This window comes from Leucopleurus acutus (genome assembly GCF_964270905.1).
Source record: "Leucopleurus acutus genome assembly, chromosome: 3".
In the NCBI taxonomy this organism is placed as follows: domain Eukaryota; kingdom Metazoa; phylum Chordata; class Mammalia; order Artiodactyla; family Delphinidae; genus Leucopleurus; species Leucopleurus acutus.
The window spans coordinates 98,239,669-98,255,859 of record NC_139145.1 but is presented as its reverse complement, the minus strand read 5'-3'; the positions used below and the strand labels follow the sequence as shown (position 1 = coordinate 98,255,859).

The 16,191-nt window shown below is 39.6% G+C and overlaps 1 protein-coding gene across 1 annotated transcript in view; it reads left to right on the top strand.

The window, feature by feature from the left end:
* Positions 1-16,191, top strand: part of CAST (calpastatin) — a 128,329-nt gene that overhangs the window by 77,964 nt on the left and 34,174 nt on the right. Inside the window, exons 5-15 of the mRNA XM_082837361.1 lie at positions 2,691-2,732; positions 4,131-4,187; positions 4,605-4,718; positions 5,718-5,801; positions 10,110-10,178; positions 11,308-11,406; positions 12,928-13,008; positions 13,660-13,698; positions 14,190-14,282; positions 14,428-14,517; positions 15,842-15,943. Of these exons, the coding sequence (XP_082693487.1) occupies positions 2,691-2,732; positions 4,131-4,187; positions 4,605-4,718; positions 5,718-5,801; positions 10,110-10,178; positions 11,308-11,406; positions 12,928-13,008; positions 13,660-13,698; positions 14,190-14,282; positions 14,428-14,517; positions 15,842-15,943 (870 nt within the window). The remainder of the gene's footprint in view (positions 1-2,690; positions 2,733-4,130; positions 4,188-4,604; positions 4,719-5,717; positions 5,802-10,109; positions 10,179-11,307; positions 11,407-12,927; positions 13,009-13,659; positions 13,699-14,189; positions 14,283-14,427; positions 14,518-15,841; positions 15,944-16,191) is intronic.

The following is a 16,191-nucleotide window of genomic DNA, read 5'->3' as shown; positions in this document are numbered from 1 at the left end:
CTAGTTCTATGCTGCCTGTGATGCTGGAAAATTCCTCTTGGCTTTCATTTCCTTTTTTAATTTAATTTTTATTTTATATTAGATTATAGTTGATTTACAATGTTGTGTTAGTAGTTTCAGGCATACAGCAAAGAGATTCAGTTATATATATACAGATATCCATTCCTTTTCAGATTCTTTTCTCATATTGGTGATTATAGACTATTCAGTAGAATTCCCTGTGCTATACAGTAGGTCCTTGTTGATTATCTGTTTTATATATAGTAGTATGTATACATTAATGCCAAACTCCTAATTTATCCCTCTCCACAGCTTTCCCCTTTGGTAACCATAAGTTTGTTTTAGAAGTCTGTGAGTCCTTATCTGTACAATTTGGAGGAGGATGATAATAGTACCTTTCTCACAAGACTGTGTAAGGAAACAGAGATAAGGCTATTGAACAGTGCCTGTCCCACAGCAGGTGCCCAGTAGGAGCTGGCTGGCACTGGAGAGGCAATGCAGTGCAGTGCAGTGATTGAGAACACATAACCCCAGCTCCACCATGGGTGTCCTTGGGAAGTTATTTAACTTCCATGTGCCTCAATTTTCATCCATGAAATGGGAATGATGATGATGATGGTGATGATAATAATGATACGCATTATACCTGTCTCAAAGGATTATTATGAGGACTAAGAGGGTTGGACTAAGAGAGTTTCAAACAGTCCCTTGTACTGAGAGGCTATAATAAGCATTAGTTATTATTGTCGTCAGTGATTACTGATTAAAATGTATATTTCATTAGAAGCTGCTTGCGCCTGTGAGTATACATTCTTAATTGTATTGTAGAGTTCTTCCATGCAAAATATTGCCAAAATGCCAAATTACAAATTAGAAGCCACTAATAGACTCAAACCTTTAAAATACCAGCTGCCTTATTTTCCTTGTTAATCATTTAATAAATTTCATTTGCATAAACTCATAAAAAAAGCAGAGTAGCATGTACAGAAACTCATTAACAAGGATCCAGTTTGAAAGGATCCAAAATTTTAAATTTTAAAAACATTTCTTTGTTCCTGAACTTTGTTTCCTTTCCAAAACAATAAGTGTGTTGGCATAACAAGGGTCTATTATGTGAGGAACACATGTGCCTTCATTACTGAAGCACAAGACATGATAAATTAATAGGGTATTCGGCATCAGTCTCTTCAGATGATAGAATAAAAAATAGGAGTTTGTGGGCTTCCCTGGTGGCGCGGTGGTTGAGAGTCTGCCTGCCGATGCAGGGGACGCGGGTTCGTGCCCCGGTCCGGGAGGACCCCGCATGCCGCGGAGCGGCTGCGCCCGTGAGCCCTGGCCGCTGAGCCTGCGTGTCCGGAGCCTGTGCTCCGCACCGGGAGAGGCCGCGGCAGTGAGAGGCCCGCGTACCGCAAAAAAAAAAAAAAAGTAGGAGTTTGTGCTGATATCACCGAGCAGATAAAAGGGGAAGAAATGGCAGAAGCATCAGGCCTAATTTTTAATCTCTTACTTTGAAAAGTTCATAAAATGTTTAATCAGATTTTATTCTTGTTTTCATATCTTCCCTATACGGAGAATGCATGTGTATACTTAAGTAATTGTCTTTTTTGACACAAGTAACTTTTGGGTGGGTAGAATTGTAAAATACTCCACTAAAGATTCTAAATAACAACCAGCTCTTCAGAAGCATTCCTAGAACTTTAGATTCGATTGCTAGATTTTTATCATGCTACAAAAATCCACGCGCTATTTACAAAATTGTTGTAATATTGTGCTGACAGAATTTCAGAAAACTTTTGACAAACCTTTAGCCCTGTTTATTCATGTTACTTATTTGACTGCCAAATAAAATAAAATCACACTTGGGGCTGTTCTCTTATATATTAGGCCATTCCAGTCAGCAAACAGTTGGAAGGACTGCATTCTCCTAATAAGAAAAGACACAAAAAACAGGTGATGTGGTTCATTGTACTAGGGGACATTTCTGTTTACTAATGGTCACTTCAGCTGCTTAACACGTGCTAATAATTTCAGTTCACAATCTTCTGCAACACTTTGACCCATCAGGGGCTTCTGGTAGGTTTAGTTACCCATGGCTCACATTCTGGCACTAAAAATCAATTTCACTGCTTCCTGTGTTCTTGATACTGTCAGCCTCCCATTGTTTCACATCATCAGCTGAAACCTATGCTGAGTATTTCACTCATAAAGAGATAAAGGATGTTAGTGGCTTTGAAGGATGAGGGTTTTTATTTTAGTTTGCTTATGTATTAGCTACCATGTTCATAGTAATAAATCTTTACATAATTTTCATACACACAGAAGTAAGATGCAAATTGCCATCTGAGTAGTAAGAGCAGACTATTAATTAGTGTGCTTAAGTGTTTATCTAAAGAGTTACAATTCCGGGAATTCCCTGGCGGTCCAGTGGTTAGGACTCCATGCTTCCACTGCAAGGGGCACGGATTTGATCCCTGATTGGGGAACTAAGATCCCACAAGCCACGTGGTGTGGACAAATAAATAAAGAGTTACAGTTCCAAGAAAAGTATAATTTTAACTCATGAAGTTTATATTTATAAATACATAAAAATTATCTTTTTTAGCTTCCTTAGTTGAAGAAAATATATGATAAACTTTGTAAACTATGTTCATGTTTCCTTCCTTTCTTTTTCTTTCTTTTTCTGAATTTAGGCTGTAAAGACAGAACCTGAGAAGAAGTCACAATCAACTAAGGTAAATGATTTAAGTCAACTAGTGAGTTATTTGGAGTCTTTGCAACAATAATGAATAACTCATTTCCTCTATTGGTGCTACTAAATGGTAAAAAAAAAAATTTTGTCAGCTAATTAAATTAATTTTAGATTACCCTTTTGAACATGATTATATAGAGTGTATATAAAATAATTATAACATTAAATCCATATATTGCTAAAATGAATAGTATTTTATAAGTTTACTTCAGAAGGCATTTTATTCAAATCTAGATTTTTGTTATAGCTGAAGTAATTTTAAAAACAACAGGAACAAAGGACAAGGGACAAAGGGTAATGAGTATTTGATTACTGATTAATGATGAGACATCAAGAATAAAGGTGTCCATTGAACCCAACACCTAGATAACTTAAAGATGAGAGTCTCTCCTTAGACTAAGCCCTGGGTTTATCTTGATGGTCTTATTTCCATTGGTGGAACTAGTTATCAGTTACTCAGGAGACAGCTCTGACTTTCCCTTGGGAACGGCTTCCCTTGCTTTCCTGACTCATGGCTGTCTAGACTGAAAGCCGATTCCAGTCCATATGGAGGTGACCCCAGGGTGTCTGCAGGCAGGGCAAATGTTTCTCTTCAATAAGGTGCTATACTTTATTTCTTTCAAGTACACTTGAGCAGTTGACTCAGACCACAAGGTTTCCTGCAGGGAAGCACAAAGATGATTTGGGCTGAAGTACTTTAAGTGCAGGCAAGGGTGGGGAGTGCGGTGGGCAGAGTCATCTGGGTGAAAGATGAAACTTATATGATTTTGTGTAAGGCCTCTTGGCCCCTGACGATGGTAATTATATAGTCCCCTATAGAAGAATAATTCAGCAGCCGGTGGAAGTTGTCTTCTATTCCATATTTAAATGTTTTTGGTTACTCAGTTGGGCTTCTAGTGATACCTGTCTTCTCTACTTGTAGCACAGAAAAAAACATATAAATCATTTAACTAAAAAAATACAGTGTTCATCTCCTATGAAAGGAGATTTTTTTGAAAATCAATTTTAATTTCTAAAGTAGGATTCCCTATCAACAAACTCAGTGGTCAAAGTGATCATTTGACGTCTCTGTGGATGGACTTGCAGTTATTAAATGATCTACATGAGTTGTGAAAAACAGCCAATAATTTAGAGATACATAGCTATTTGAAAAATCATTCTAGATGAAATACTACATTTTTCATTATTTTTCTGATAATTATCATTATCAGACTGTTGGTAGGATTATTATCAACCAGACAGCAACATCTACTTCTCTAACTGGGCCTTTCCTAAGAGAGGCAGAATGGTCTAATTGGGATTTTTGGTTTTGAGCTTATTTGGAAATATAAAAACAATGTACTCTGATGTAATTGAGATTTTATCGTTTGAAATTTGACAGCCATCTGTGGTTCATGAGAAAAAAACCCAAGAAGTAAAGCCAAAGGAACACACAGAGGTAAATGATCATCATTAGGACTTGATATCATAAGGGGAAACCTGTTTTTCTTTGTTTTTTGGTGAAGGATAAAATTCTGAACTCTCATCTTTCAACGTTCAAGTCCTACTGAGCATGGCTGGTGTTTGTTTTCCCACTAAAATGGCACCACCATGTGGCACTAGCAGGATTTGCAATTTGCTCAGGTGATTCTTGCTGAATTTGGGAGGAAGGATTTGCATTGTTTCAAATTTTGTACTCAAAGTGAAATTTTGTCACATATCATTCTAATTTAAATTCACACAATAAAAAAACTGCATAAAACACAGTTGTTAGGAATACTTTCTATTCCATAGAGAAAAGTAGCAATATTTATCATATTGTTAACATTGTGGGACGTGTGTGTGTGTGTGTGTGTGTGTGTGTGTGTGTTTTCAGCCAAAAAGCCTACCCAAGCACTCATCAGGTACGGGAAGTAAGCATACTTATAATGAAAAAGCAGTTTCCAGACCAAGTGAGCAGCCAACATCAGAGAAATCAACAATACCAAAGGTAAATAAAGCAGACCGATAGGAAAACACTAATGTCAACTAGGGAATTGACAGGTCCTCTATCTACACTGATGTGTGTAGGTGAATCTACAGAGGTACGCCGAATGTACCTTGTATTGTGAAGATTTGGTGCTCTCATTTTGCTGGTGTTGCAAATAAACTTGTGGAAACTTGGGACTAAGTAAGGCCCGAGAAGGGCATCAGATAGGTCTGGGGGATGTTCCATCGTGCCCTCTCCACCGTGTTGTGACTTTGAGGCAGCCGAGTCTGGTGTCTCACAGATGGGAAGCTTGGGATTGAGGCTGCCTCCTGGACCCCTCTCCCCGTGGGCTGTGGGAACTCAGGTGCCCTGCGAGATCTGCTCTTTACCTGGAAGTCTTAGAGTTTGTAGAGTCTTGTTGTAGGAGAGATCAACTTACAGAGCCAAAAGTCAGACATATATTCTGTATTTCCAGAATACAACTATTCAACTGCTAGAAGAATAAACGTCTATGAGAACTTTTTCATTGAGAGCTCTTGGAAGATAGGAAATAGGCCTGCTTAACAATATACCTTCTATCAGAGACTGCAAATTTGTGGCCCACCAATTGCAGCCACTTGTGTATTTTATTTGGCTTACAGTAATCAAAATGATCTTTAATTAGCTGCCAACAAATAAAGTCAGAATACTTCACATAAAATGCAAATTTCTAGCTTCTCTTGAAAAATTGGAATATCTGGCAACAGTAGGCTCACATGGCAACAATTGACTAGAGGCTTTACAACCTTGTATGTGCCCACGTGGCCCACTTCGCCTATGTGTGTTAACCTGCATGGGCTCTGTAAGCTCTTGAGTCCAGCTGTATGTGCCCAGCATTGCATCATATGCAGTAGAAGCTAGTGACCATTTCCCTACAAGATGTCTGCTAGGGGAAACTGGCTCCTTAGTGACATTTGAAATGTATGATCTTGAAAATAGTCATTCAGAGATACTTAGTTCTGTCAATCTTTTATCCTTTAGACTAAGTCACAGGACACAATTTCCAGCGGTGGAAAGAGTGCTGTTACTGGCATAGCTGCAGCATCTGGCAAACCAGTTGACGAGGTGAGCACACATAAAAGATGTAACGTGAACAGGGGCCTCAATGCTTATCGGGTCTCTTTTATGAGAAACATATGCTCAGCGAAGACCCACTCTACCTGGCTGCCTCTGTTTAACCATTCAGTGTTCCAGTGCTGTCACAGTCAAATAACCTGTCATTTGCTAAAACCGAACACTTCATATGTGAAATTTTATGAAGAAGAGCATGCATCTGAAGGACAGAGAGAGAGCAAGACACCAAAAAGACACTATTTATTGAATGAATGATTTTAAAATTCATGCACTCAATAAATAGTTACTATTCAGTGGAATATTACTCAGCCATAAAAAGAAACGAGATTGAGTTATTTGTAGTGAGGTGGATGGACCTAGAGTCTGTCATACAGAGTGAAGTAAGTCAGAAAGAGAAAAACAAATACCATATGCTAACACATATATATGGAATCTAAAAAAAAACAAAAACAACGGTACTGAGGAACCTAGTGGCAGGGCAGGAATAAAGACGTAGACATAGAGAAGGGACTTGAGGACGTGGGGAGGGGGAAGCTGGGATGAAGTGAGAGTAGCAGCGACATACATACACTACCAAATATAAAACAGTTAGCTAGTGGGAAGCAGCCGCTTAGCACAGGGAGATCAGCTCGGTGCTTTGCGATGACCTAGAGGGTGGGATCGGGGTGTGGGATAGGGAAGGTGGGAGGGAGGCTCAAGAGGGAGGGGATATGGGGATATATGTATGCCTATGGCTGATTCACTTTGTTGTACAACAGAAACTAACACAGTATTGTGAAGCAGTTATACTCCAATAAAGGTCTATAAAAAAAATTTTTTTTAGACCCCATAAATAAATAAATAAATAGTTACTGAGTGCCTGCCATGTATAAGACCTCATCAATACCAAGGAAATTAAAATGTGAGTTGACTCAGATCCTGCCTTCAAGATTTATGGCTTTGAAATAAAGCACATAAGATCGCCGTGAGCATTTGAATAAGCATTACTCTCAGATTTTAACATGAACACTGCCATCTTGAAATGAGTAAATTATGTGCAGTCATGACACCTACACGGATTGATATTGGGAGGTTTTCAAAGGAGCGTCACAAGCCCTCTCAGGAGAGAGTATATGTGCCCCACTGGCAAATTACGGGCACCTTCCTTAGATCCTTTGAAGAGACTAGCTTGGGAATGTAAGACAAGAAGTAGTCTACCTTTTCTACCCATAGGAATACAGAGTTAGCCATCAGAGTTAGTAATCAGTTTGGAAGCCATATCGTCCTAGAAATGCTGGGACGTATTTCTCTTAAAGCCACAAGTAACTAACTGAAGCAACAGTAAGATGGAAATGAAAGCAGAAAAAAAGTAATACGTGTTTATCTATTTTCCCGCTTCTCAAAATGGGAACAGTTATCCCTCTGCAGGCTAAGTAAAGTAAGGAAAGTCATAGGATAAAAGTATGGCCCATGTCCCTGAAACATCAGTTTTTCTTAGATTTCGAAAAAGAAAAGGCACATTATTTTTCTCCAAACTAATGCAGAAAGCATGTGGCATGATGGCAAAATTTACATGAACTTTTCAATGAAAATACTCAAAATAAAAAATGTTTGATTTTTTCCAGCAGACCCCTTGTATATACCTTGAGATCCCTATCCCCATCCTGGGGATACACTTCACTCTCTTGTGTTGAGGAGGGATAACTAGATGCCGTGGTTTGGAAAATGGATAAATTTAAGACAGAGGCTTAGATCTCTTAGAATAGGTTTAAAATGTAATTTGAACCTATTCTGAGAGATTTGTAAATGTGATTTTGTAACCTATCTGTAAATGTATTTTTCAAATTTTGATAATTTGAAAATTTATGCCACACATCATCTAGCCAGGGTTATCAGTAAAATCTAAGCAATAAAATTAGGCGAGGTTTATACGGAATTCTGCTGTGCATTGGTTGACTTGTGCTACGACTTGTGGCAAATCATTTCACTTTTCTTTGCCTCTGATTTGTCTCCCAGAAAACGAGATTGGTCACATCTGCTTTTTCTTTTTTAGTCCATACCGTGTGTAAAGCACTGTGGACTGTGGTCTGACACTGCAGGACACTGAGCTGCAGGCTGACCCCTCTAGGGGTGGGATAAAACTATGTACCCAGGACTGCATTCAAGGCAGATTAAGACAAGTCCCCACAGGGAGCTGTTTAAGGAGAGAGGGGGTCTGTCTGATTCAGGGGAATCCTTGGGGACTCTGAGTAGATCCAGTTTAAGTTTGGCATGAAAGGGTAGCTAGGATTGCAGGCTTGCAAACATAACAAGGGAGAAAAATATAAGATGTGATCTGGGTACAAAGTGCATTACGGTGTGGGTGAAGCACAGGAGAGGTGAGTGGGACTGTAAGATCAGAAAGACAGGTCGAGGCGCTGCTGTGGAGAATGTAGAGGTGTGTTAATCCATGTGGTAGTGATACAACGGGCAGCAGGTAAGCATTGAAGATTAGAGAACAGATGGAGAGATGCGATTAAAACCAAGTGATTAAAACCGAAGAATTAAGCGACCGCAGTGGCTGGGATGAGACGGAATAAGAGATCTTAAGGTGGGAGGCTGGTCAGGGGCTGTTTCAGTCGTCCTGGGGAGTCCAAAGTTAACCTAAATTAGAACTGGGATAGGATAAGTGAGCGGGGAGCAATGGAGGAGGCGTTGCAGAGGTGAAACTTTCAGGTTTTAGGAAATGAGTGGCTGCAGTGTACAAAGGTGAAATAAAGTCTCAGATAACCTGGGGCTTCAGCGTCTCAGTGAACCAGGTTGCTAACCCTAAGGTGAGGCAAGGGAGGCACCCACGGCCAGGTTCGTGCCAGTGCAGGGGCAGCACCTGCAGGAGTGAGCACCTCTTAAGTGAGCCCGGTCCTGATTGTCACTGACAGGTGGACAGAGGTCAGAAGGGGAACTGCTGGAGACAGAAAAGTGATACCTGCTTTTAGACAGGTTGAATTGAAATGTCTGAGGTGCCCCGAGAGAGAGGCGATTAGCACATTGTTTTGGAGTCCAGGTGAATGGAAAGGGAGAAGCAGGGAGAGAGGGGAGAGTGAAACTGAATGAACATCTGCATGAGGTTGTGGTTCAGTCAAGGAGCTGGATTCAATTGCCAGGACTCAGGCTCACCCTGATGCTCCCCATGATCTCTTTAACATAACAAGTACAGCAATCACTTATTTAGTACTTATTTATATATCTAGTACTTATGAGTACTTAACGTGTGCACAACTACCGGCTTTCATACTTTAATAGATGAATTAGTTTAATCCTCACAACCCCTTGCAGTAGGTGCAGTCACTGTCCTGGTCTCGTACATGAGGGTACAGAGGTTCAGGAGGAGACGTGACCTGCCTGAAGCCTCCTGCAGCCAGTGCGTGTGGGCTGGTGTGCAAACCAGCCTGTGCTCTCCACCTCCAAGCTCTGCTGCCCAGATTTCAGAGACCTTCACAGAAGACAATTCCCTGTTGTCTTAAACCCAGCGACTTCACCATTTCGTTCCTGCCTGTCGCTGAAAGCATTTGGCCCCTGACCGTAGAGAATGATTGCCTAGGACCACCAGTACAGGCAGAAACGTGTGTGGCAGGGGGCAAAGCAGGAGAGATGCCAGAGGTGGCAGAGAACAGAGGGCACAGATGCCAGCACAGAACGGGGATGGTGCTGTGAGAGATGAGAGTCGGGAGAGGGGTGCTCACCAGAGTAACTCCGAGAAGATTATGTCTGGGTAAAGCCATGGAAACTGCAGATTGGAAAGTTATTGACAATCATTGATGGAGCAACTGAAGCCGTGGTGGGAAGGACATTGATTTTAGGGAGATGAAAGAAAGAATGAGTGATGAGATACCAAAGCAAGGCAGGGTGGAGGTCTTGATGTGTAGGGGCACAGACCGAGAGAACAACATCTAGACATAATGGCTGCTTGTAATAAGAAGGAAGTCATGGGTGTGCAGAGATTAGCTGTGGGCCCTGGGAGAGGCAACCAAGAGCAGTGAAGAAAGAGAAGGGCAGTCCTGGATTCAGATCTCAGTGCTGTGCTTTACTGTGTGACCTGGGAAGTTACTCAACCTCTCTGAGCCTTGCTTGTCACATCTCTAAGTGAGATTAATATTATCAATATTAATATTATTTATGCTTTTCTGAAAAAGGATATAACACATAAAGTGTCTGGCACAGAGCAGATGTTTAGTATATGATCCGTGTTATGTTATAATGTATTCATTTTAAAGTCTGTAATATTACTGAATTTTATAAAGATATATGAGGAGTTTTTCTTTCTTTCTAAACCCCCACCAGAATAAAGAAAATAAATCATTAATGTCAGCCGTACCAGTTGAATCCAAACCAAGTGAACCCTCTGGAAAGGTATGAAGATAGCAGTGCCTTTTTACGTATTTATTCATAGTCTCCGTGTCTCTCGTGATCTGATTTCTTGAGGGTAAACAATATGAGGTGAGGGTAACTTAAAGGACCTTTTTAATGAATTATTGTTTGAAGCTAATATGACTGGGTTGAAAGTGGGATTTTCTCACGTATGTTTGTAACATTTTACATTCTAACCCTGTGTTCTGGAAAGTCCAGTTATGTCTCATGGAGTTCACATTCCAGTTTCCCTCCTGCAAATGCACCTTCTCTAAGCAGAGGTATCACTAAAGAATGCCAGGCACTTCTTCATTCTGAAATTCCCAATTGAATCAGTCTAAAGCTAACAGGCCTCACATTCTATTACACAATCAGGTGAGTTCCTAAAGTTGTAGTGGAAATATGGTAGTTGCAAAAAAAAAATGTAAACAATCATTTCTAAGCTGAGTTAAATAGTAAAGGGTCTTTCCTCAAATTGTTTTCCCCTTCAAATGTAGCTTATTCTTCACAATGAATCATTCTTAACCTCAAAAACAGGATGGAAGCACTCTTTCATTCATTATACTGAGTTAAGCCCATATTGACAGAATAAACTGTCATTTCTTGTAAATTTAACATCTCTCTCAGGGAATTTCTATTTGTAAGCATCTTCAGACAAGCAAGTAAACAAAAGGCCACAAATGAATAAAAGAATACAGGGCAATCCATTTTTGAAATATATTTTATTTGGTAGAGGTGGAAACGATTGATAAGCAAAAATACTAAGCATTTCCTCTCTTGCATATAGCAACATGATTATAATTCTCTGTAGTTTGTTTCCTTTTCTCTTTAAACTATCAGTACAGTGGTCTGGCAGCTGTAATGAACCATACACTTGTCCATGTAGTTCATGCCTTTAGACTTATTGAAATTGTGGTTCTTAACCTGAATGTGGCTTTCTATCTTGCCAACCTAGAATCTGTGCTCTGGGACTTTAAATACTAAGTTCTATTACAGACGAGATTTTAACCATTTAAGAACTTTTGGTGTTTGGTGTTTTTCTACACAGAATTTTTTTTTTCGGTAGTTAAAAAATCAAAATGAAATATGTGTAACAAATAACATTTACATACCTGCTCTTTTTGTTTTCCAGTTAGGCATGGATGCGGCTTTGGACGACTTAATAGACACTTTAGGAGAACCTGAAGAAACCAAAGAAGATGATACAACATATACTGGACCTGAAGTTTTGGTAAGTGATCTTGATGTCGATAAAGATTCATACTTAATGAGTAGGAGAGCTAGTAGGTCATGGTCATGATGCACAAAAGAATATATAGTGTTCTGTCACTTGGAGAGAAACAGTATGCTGTCAGTATCAGTAATAGCAACTGAAAATTTGTGTTGTGGATGGAAACTGTCCTAAGGTGGCTATGCGATTCCATTGGTCAGCAAATACTGATTGATTGTCTCTGCTGAGACTGCAGCTGGGATATAGTCTGTTGGATCACAGAGACTTATTTTCTTTCTTCGAGGCTTAAGTCCAGTGGCCTTCAACTTATTTTAGTTTCTAGATATTTCCCATCCTATCACTTGAACTTATCTTGATTTCTAGATATTTTCTATCCTCAGTTCATCTCTATTCCTGATTCATGAAAAGCAAGAAAGTTATGTTCCTTGGCATTAATAAAAGACATTCCATAGACTGTAAGAAAATATTGCAACAGTCATAACAAAGGATTTGTTTCTAGAATTTATGAAGATTTTTCAAAACTGAGAAAAAGACAACCCAATAGAAAATTAGGAGAAAATTTGGCCAATAGACACATGAAAGTCTCCCTAGTAATTAGGAAAATGGTACTAAAACACAGAGAGATAGCACTTCATACTCATCTGATTGGCAGAAGTGTAAAAGTCTGACAACTGGCCCAGAGCCTGTGGATGTCACATGAAGATGTGCACACCCTCTAAACAGCAACCCCACGTCTAGAGAGACCTGCTGAAGGGAGCCTTGCCCAGGTGTATAAGGAGTTCTAAGAACAGGTGAAACATTTGGAAATGATTTTGTTCAACAGGAGACAAGATGATATATTGGCACACTTTATAGTGGTTAAAATGGCTTATTCATGTATCAAGATGGATAACATTACAAAAATATAACTTTGAATAAAAATAGTACATTACCAAATGACATAAGAATTTGATACCATTTATATAACACTTGAAAATAGGCAAAGTAATGGTGTATATTGATTATGGGTATCTACATGTGGAATAATTGTTTTAAAATATACTCAACTTTACATTGATGGATGTGATAAAGTTCAGGATGATGGCTATCTCTGGAAAACAAGGAAGAGGAATGGGATTGGAGAGTGCTAAAAAAGAAACATCACTCTGATTTTTTTCTTATTACGTACGAAATAACTAGATCTGTTGAGTTATATAGAAATTCAGTTATCAACTGCTCTTTTGTAGGTATAGAAATATTAAATAATGAAAAATATTTTTAAATAAAATGCATTTTATATATGAATGAAATTTAATATAGTGGTTTGAATATTTTATAGCATTACTGATGGGTTAAGCCAAGTAAATAAGGGCAAGTATTTGTGGAAACTTAGAATTTCAGAGTTGTGTGAAATATTGGCTTCTAAATGATTTATATTTACTCTCAATAGTTCCATAAATTAATAATGCAATAGTACTTTGGTTTAAGAATATGTGTATAACATTCTCAGCTAATATCCTTATGTGTACGGTTTTCTTCTAGGATCTGATGAGTTCTACTTACATAGAGGAATTGGGTAAAAGAGAAGTCACACTTCCTCCAAAATATAGGGAACTTTTAAATGTAAGTTAAACAATCATTTACTTATACTTTATTGTTTCTTTCTTGGAATTATAATTTTTATCACATTAATATATCCAGTTTTTTTTAACTTAGATAATATAATGGGCGTGCAAAATTGTCATTACTCTGAAGCTCACTGTATTACTTTGGTAGGGCTGCCATATCAGAGTATCACAGACTGTATGGCTTAAACAGCAGAAACTTACTGTCTCACAATTCTGGGGGCTAGAAGACTGGAATCAAGATGTGGGCAGGGTTGGCTCCTTCTGAAGGCTGTGAGAGGAAGATCTGTCTCAGGCCTCTCTCCTTGGTCTATAGATACCTACATGTGGAGTAATTCCACATCTTCTATGTGTACATATCTGCCTGTTGTCTTTTCTGTACGTGGATCTCTGGGTCATTTCCCCCTTTTATGGGAACACTGGTCCTATTGAATTAGGGCCCCTTTTAATGTTCTCATTTAACCTTAATCACCTCTTTAAAGGCCCTGTCTTCAAACACAGTCATTCTGAGGTTCTAGGGGTTAGGACTTCAGCATATGAATTTTGGGAGGACACAACTCAGCCTATAGCATTCACTGAGCTATGCATTTTGCCAATTGTAAGGATTAATTTTGCCTTCTCAGCATCATCAAATTAATATTTGTTTCAGAAAAAAGAAGGGATCACAGGGCCTCCTCCACACTCTTCGGTGAGTTCACATAACTGTCTTCTAAGATCAGGTTTAACACTTTTTATATCTTTGGTTGGGGGGATAGAGTTATCAATTCTATATTTTGGGATTATGACTATATTAATCTCTAAATCAGATGAAGTTTCCATCTGTTCAGAGAACGGGGGTGGGCCTGGGGGTTGTTTCAATGCGTGTTTATTTCCTAAGTAGTTTTTTTGAGGGAAAGAAGAATGGGGACAAGAAAGTTTTAGGATAAATTAAATGTTAATAAAAATAGGATGAGGATATCCTAACATGTAATATGTTGAGAAGAGAGAAACAGGAAAATAATATTTATTGAGCATCCAGTTTCCTCCCAAACATAGGCTTTCATCTGAGTTATTTCGTTGATCATCTCATTTGGTAGTCAAGGAATTGCAAAAGTACATTCTTCGTTTGCTGGGTTTATAATCTGATCTGTCACTTGAATGATTCCCGCGTGTGACCCGTCGTGCTGCCTGTTTCTTTAGAAACCCCTGGGGCCCGATGATGCCATAGATGCCTTGTCATCAGACTTCACCTGCAGTTCTCCTACGGCTGATGGGAAGAAAACCAAGAAAGAGGTATTGTTTTTAATGTAATGAGGGAAACTTGTTAGAAACCATCTCATACTTTAAGACAACAACAACTTTTTAGTTCTGGTTATTACGATTTGGTTAATACGTTTCCTTCTTCTGTAAGTCAAATCTTTTGTATTTTGTTTTTCAGAAGTCTACAGGAGAGGTTTTAAAAGCTCAGTCAGCTGAAGTAATCAAAAGTGCTGCTCCACCCAAGGAGAAAAAAAGAAAGGTGGAAGAGGTATAAAAAAATTACTTCTTTAAAATTAAGCATGGTCCGCCTGACAGCAGTTGCTCTCCTGAGGCTCATCTAGCTGATTGGGGAGAACCTCAATAGTGCATCCCACCTACTGAGCATCTTTGCTCCCTCGGGCCTGTGTAGAATAGTGAAACCAGTCAGGGTTATTATATTGGTCATCTCCAGGCAGGCCTGCTCTGTTTCTACAAATGCTTAGGGGTGATTTCAGCACACTTGCCTTGGTTGTGGAATAAGATTATCTCACCAACACACTACACAGAAGAGCAGGATCCCAGAGGAACTGCACTCTTGGGACATGAAATCTTCAACTTGATTTTCTAAAGGAGTTTGAGTCCTGTGAATCACTAGGGGGATGTTGTTATAGCTGCTTCTCTCCACCTTAACCACAGTTGACTATAACTTAATTCTTATGAATCCTGAAAGGTGGCACTGCAGCTCTGGGCTGGATGAGAAAACATGCCCCATCTGCAGGTGGTCCAGATAATCCAAGGAGCCGTTTCTTTTTTTTTTTTTTTTTCCCCCTGCGGTACGCCGGCCCCTCACTGTTGTGGCCCCTCACTGTTGTGGCCTCTCCCGTTGCGGAGCACAGGCTCCAGACGCGCAGGCTCAGCGGCCATGGCTCACGGGCTCAGCCGCTCCGCAGCACGTGGGATCTTCCCGGACCGGGGCACGAACCCATGTCCCCTGCATCGGCAGGCGGACTGTCAACCACTGCGCCACCAGGGAAGCCCCAAGGAGCTGTTTCTGTTGCTGCTGCTCTGCCTCTCGCTCCTGGGGTGGGCGGTTTATTTTTATCTGGCTTGAGGAGCAGCGAGAGCACCACACCCCTGGGAGTGGGAGTTCCTACAGCCATCAGCCACTTCAGGGCCCCCTGCTTCCTGGGCTTAGCTGTCGTGCTGAAGGACAGGGTTGTCAGAAGTCATTTTTAGAGACATTTTTAGAAAAAGAAAAGCAGGATAGTGAAAGTTTACTTCTTGCAGCTTTTATTTTGATATGAGTATTTTATAATATAATTATTATTACAGTTACACTTCTAGCTTGCTAAGTAAGAGGTGAAGTGTACCTCTGAGAGCACTGTTACTGTAGAAACGAGTCCTAAGCCCCAGTTTTCACTCACTGGTAAGTTCTTCTTTCTTTCTCTCTCTTTTACTAGGTTTTAAATAAAATTGCCTTCCTAGAGTCCTTCCCCAATCCACAACTTATTCTTAGAGATTTAAAATTTTGAATTTCACAAAGAAATGGGTGGATTGTTCAGGTTGAGGAGGTGTTCTCTTTTTAATGTACAGAATTTTTTTTTCCCTCACAGGACACAGTGAGTGATCAGGCACTCGAGGCTCTGTCAGCTTCGCTGGGCAGCCGGAAGCCAGAACCTGAGCTCGACCTCAGCTCCATTAAGGAAGTCAATGAGGTACTGACCTTGGAGTTCACATACAAAACCTGTTAGTCTTCAGGTTACAAGGTTACAAAGCTAATGCATTACACATGTTTAGAATTCTGGTACCATTTTTATTTTTTTAGAGATTTTAAATGAACTGTTCTTTGTCCTGCCTTACTTTCTGGGTCTGGCTAATTTAGATATTTATTGCTGGGGAGTTAGCAACCAGAAAGGATATTTCAGTGTTTGTCTTGTTAACCATCTAGAATTTTAATACTTAA